The sequence below is a fragment of the Corvus brachyrhynchos genome, unplaced genomic scaffold (assembly GCF_000691975.1).
Source record: "Corvus brachyrhynchos isolate BGI_N302 unplaced genomic scaffold, ASM69197v1 scaffold279, whole genome shotgun sequence".
NCBI classification, from domain to species: domain Eukaryota; kingdom Metazoa; phylum Chordata; class Aves; order Passeriformes; family Corvidae; genus Corvus; species Corvus brachyrhynchos.
In genome coordinates this window covers 379,055-383,062 of record NW_008246060.1, presented here as the reverse complement: position 1 = coordinate 383,062, position 4,008 = coordinate 379,055, and the positions used below count along the sequence as shown (strand labels likewise).

The 4,008-nt window shown below is 52.6% G+C and overlaps 1 protein-coding gene across 1 annotated transcript in view; it reads right to left on the bottom strand.

Annotated features, from left to right (window-relative positions):
* Positions 1-342: 342 nt before the first annotated feature.
* SLC29A3 (solute carrier family 29 member 3) overlaps positions 343-4,008 on the bottom strand; it is an 8,994-nt gene continuing 5,328 nt past the window's right edge. The window contains exons 5-6 of the mRNA XM_008642732.2: positions 3,433-3,595; positions 343-2,875 (exon numbers count right to left, since the gene is read on the bottom strand). Of these exons, the coding sequence (XP_008640954.2) occupies positions 2,206-2,875; positions 3,433-3,595 (833 nt within the window). The 3' untranslated portion in view covers positions 343-2,205. The remainder of the gene's footprint in view (positions 2,876-3,432; positions 3,596-4,008) is intronic.

Genomic DNA, 4,008 nt, shown 5'->3' with positions numbered 1-4,008 from the left:
GTTCTTGCCCAATTTGCATCTGTATTGATTTTTTCCCCTCATTTATTAACCTTCCTTAGCTGAATGCCACCGAAACCAAAGGATAAATCCCCTTTTTGCTCACTCCCCCTGCCACAGGAACACTCTCCACACCTACCTGCATGTCCCCTGCATGGGGATATTCCATCAGAATAACTGTGCTCTCAAAGCAGTGCTCTCAGGGCTCCTTCATCCAGCCCTTGCCTGGGATTTCTCTGAGTTTACAGTCCAAGCTGGGAGAGAAGGATGACCAGAAGGAAAAATGCAAGCTAAAACTGCATGCATCAGTGCATCTCCAAGAGAAATTATTTCAGACACCAGCAGTTGCACAGGATCAAGAATCATCTTTATTAGCAATGGTAGCAGATAAGAATTTGGTCTATAACAGGAAGGAGAGGAGGAGCAGAGATGCAAAGCAGTAAAAAAACAAGCTGAATCTCATAATTCCTTGGATTGGGGTAAAATGCACAAACTGAAGACAGGCCCACTGAAGCCCACAAAGGGACTTTTTGGTTGCCAGCACCAAGTTGGGTTGGGCTTTTTGACCAACTGCTGCATTTTTCCAGCACCAGAGAGGCGATGGGAGCACTGACCCCCATGAGGGGCAGCCAGCATCCTGACCCTCAGCCCCTGGGTGGGCCTTCACCTGGGTCAAGGCAGTCCCTGGCTGAGTGCTGGAGGCCAAAGGGCTCCAAACCCACCAAAGGGACAGGATCAAGAGCCCACATGTTCCATAAAGCTGCTCCTCACTACTGCACACCCAACAAATTTTCCACTTGTGTCTGGATTTTATGTTGAAATAAAAAGCAGCTGTAAAGCAAAGGTCGGTGCGTGTATTGCCAAGGGGCCCAAACTAAACACTGGAAAAGATGTAAAAAACCCAAATGTCCACCACACCCAAATGGCACCCCAGGGCAGTGACCACCATGATCCTGTTGTTCTCCCAGCAAAGCCCCACATCCAGCAGCTCCACCATGACTTGGGCAAGCAGGAGGTGCTGAGAGAGCATCCCAGTAATGGAGCAGCTGCTTCGAACCCAGTCCTAAAGGAATTAATTTCCACAGACAGCATCTCTGAGGCATCACTGCACTGCCAAGCCTCTGCCATTACATCCCTGATTACCAGTTCACCTCTTCAGACCATAAATCCAGCCAATCTTAGAAAATAAATACAGTAATCAGATTTAGTCCAGGCTGTGCTGGCATATGGGAGTCTAAATGACTTTAAAAGCCAGTCCTCTTTGGGTGGGCCATATTTTTGGGTGTCACAGTAGCTCACCCCTCTGAAAACATCTGGAGGCCATATGCTGCCTGTCTATATAAATTAACCAGATTTCTGCTGTGAACCTCACACCATGGCCTCTCTCATACCTCCCCCTGGTTTTCACAGAGCTCTCTGAACACAGACTAAAGACACCTTAAAAACCTCAGGTTAGGACCACTCAGCATTTCACTTTCCTTGGGGATCACACCACAGTCACAGCTCTCAGCTCCTCTCAGCTTGGCCAGGAAATAGTCCCAAACATTAGTGGCACCATGCTAGGAGGTAGATGATTCCTCAATTCAATTTTACATGGAAAAATTAAAGCAAGCAAAAGTCCAAGTGGAACAGTTTCCCTTTATTTTTCTTTTTGTGGAATGATTGTATGAAATCTGTGCAAAACAGTGCCCTGATTCCTGGGGCAGCTGCTACTCACTCCCTAAGTTGTGTGAAAATGCTCCAGGGCTCAAATCCTTTTTAGTTCAACACCACCATCACAGCTCAGTGAGGGGGGATCCCCCAAAGACCACCCAACCTGAATTCATAACAGTGTGGCAGCAAAACCCAAGGTGCCCCCAAAGCCCTGGGTTCAGCTTAAAACCACTGGCATAGGGGCAAGGGACAGTATCCCTGTGTCCCTGGTGCTTCCCTGAGCTCCCTGGGGAGGATGAGGCTGTTTTGGTTCCTGCTCCATTAAACTGGGGAGCAAAAATGTCTGACAGAACCTTCCCAAGCACAGGGGATGCCCCTTCCCAGAAGGGAGACTTTCCCTCTGCATCCCCCTGGATGCAACTACCCCCCTCCCAAGACAGGCAGCCTGTCTCAAAACCACAGCATACCTGACTCTTTTGGGAAAAAAACCCAAACTCTAAATACCCAACAGCAGCACCACAAACCAAGGGCATCCTCCTCCTCTGTTTACCCCTTCTACATGAGGTGCACCACAAAAATAGCACAGGCAGATCCCAGAGCCAGTCCCAGCACGAGGTAAAATGTCATCACCACCCCTGCTGCCTCAGCCAGCTCTTTTGGCACAATTTTGGGGCCATAGACCATGACCAGTGTGCCCAGGTAGCCATTGCTGAGCCCCAGCAGTGCCGTGAAAACCACAGGGTAGATGTCCTGGTTGAACACCACGGTCTGGATATGAGCCCGGGGCTGGTAGTTGCTGAGGATGAAGAGAGGGAGGAAGATGGATCTGAGGAGGACAAGGGCAGGCAGCAGTTTGCTCCTGGGGCCGGGCACCTGGATCCAGGCAGTGACCTGCCTCCCACACCAGTCAGCAAAATTGTATAGGAGGAAACACGTGAGTGGTGTGAAATACTTGGTGCTCCATGGGCTTCCTGAGGACTTGCTGACAGACTCGATGTTGGAGGAGAGGGAAGGGAAGATGATGATGGAGATGAAGAAGACATAGAAGAGGCAGAAGCCAAGGAGGGCAGTCTTCTGCAGGATGGGGCGGAGTGGGGGGATGCCAGCGCTTCTTGTGAGGAAGGAGGAATTCACGGTGCCTCCTGGCACTGCTTCATCCTCCACAGAGCTGTCAGGGGGCACAGAGACCAGAGAGGGGCTCTCCTTCTGGCTGCTCAGGTAATACCTGGAGAAAGAGGGAAGCATGGGGGGAATACAACTGAGATTTGGAGAGAGGGCAGGAGAGAAGTTGGCAACAAAGGGATGCCCACTGGACCCAGCAAGCCCACCACACCTCCAGCTCCCACTTCGTAGAGAGAGATGACCTCTGGAGACCCACCATCCCCTCTCCTCATCTCTCTGCACCCTCTGTGTTCACAGAAGGGACCTAGTGCATGCAGGCACATGGAGGCGAGGACTCTGGGGGCTACACGCACCAACCAGACCAATGGGTCACACACATCCGAGTGGCAGACACAATATGGAGACACTCCTGGCTGCCTGCCTCCAGATTATGGCTCTCTACTGACTCCGCACATTTTGGGAGCGCTGGCATCAGCAGCCCTGGGAAAGCTTGGCAGAAACTTAGCACATGCCCAGTTTCAGCCTGTGGTTTCGGTGAAAGGGGAAGCCTGGCTGGTGGCGGTGACGGGGCAGGGACCGGCACAGTGAGCATCCCGTGGATCCCCCCAGCAATCCCACTGCAAACCCTCTGCGGGAGGCCCCTGGCAGACTGGCACACACCTGGAGTACTCCAGCCTGGGGAGGAGCAGGTACACCATGATGCAGATGACGATGAAGATGTCGGCAGTGAGGAAATACGCCAAGGCGCTGTCGGTGACATCGGCCGCGGCTGCCAGGTCTATCACAGAGGCCACGGCACTGACGGTGCCACCCATGGCCTGGCCTGCGTGTGGGAACGGAGATGGGCACAGTGAGGGACAGAGAATGAGAGGAGGAGCCCAGAAGCTCCTCTTCTGACATGCACAGCTCCCCCACGGGACACAGCTCAGGCCCTGCCCCACACGCTCAGCCCCAAACTCTGCTCAGGGTGCAGCTGCACAAACCACCTCCTCTCCATTTCCACACCTCAGGTATTTGTGGGGTTGCACCACAGCCCAGGTGCCATTCTGCATCCCCTTCCAACACAGCACAGCACACACAAGGGTCAGGATGGGACTTGACCTGCTGGGCTTGCAGGTCCCAAGTCCTGCAGAAAAAGTCCAAACCTTTTCCAAAGCCTAAATATGGCTTTCCACCAGCACACATATAATCAACCTTCTGCACTCCTCCAGATGGGAATCCAAGCCACCAGCAGCA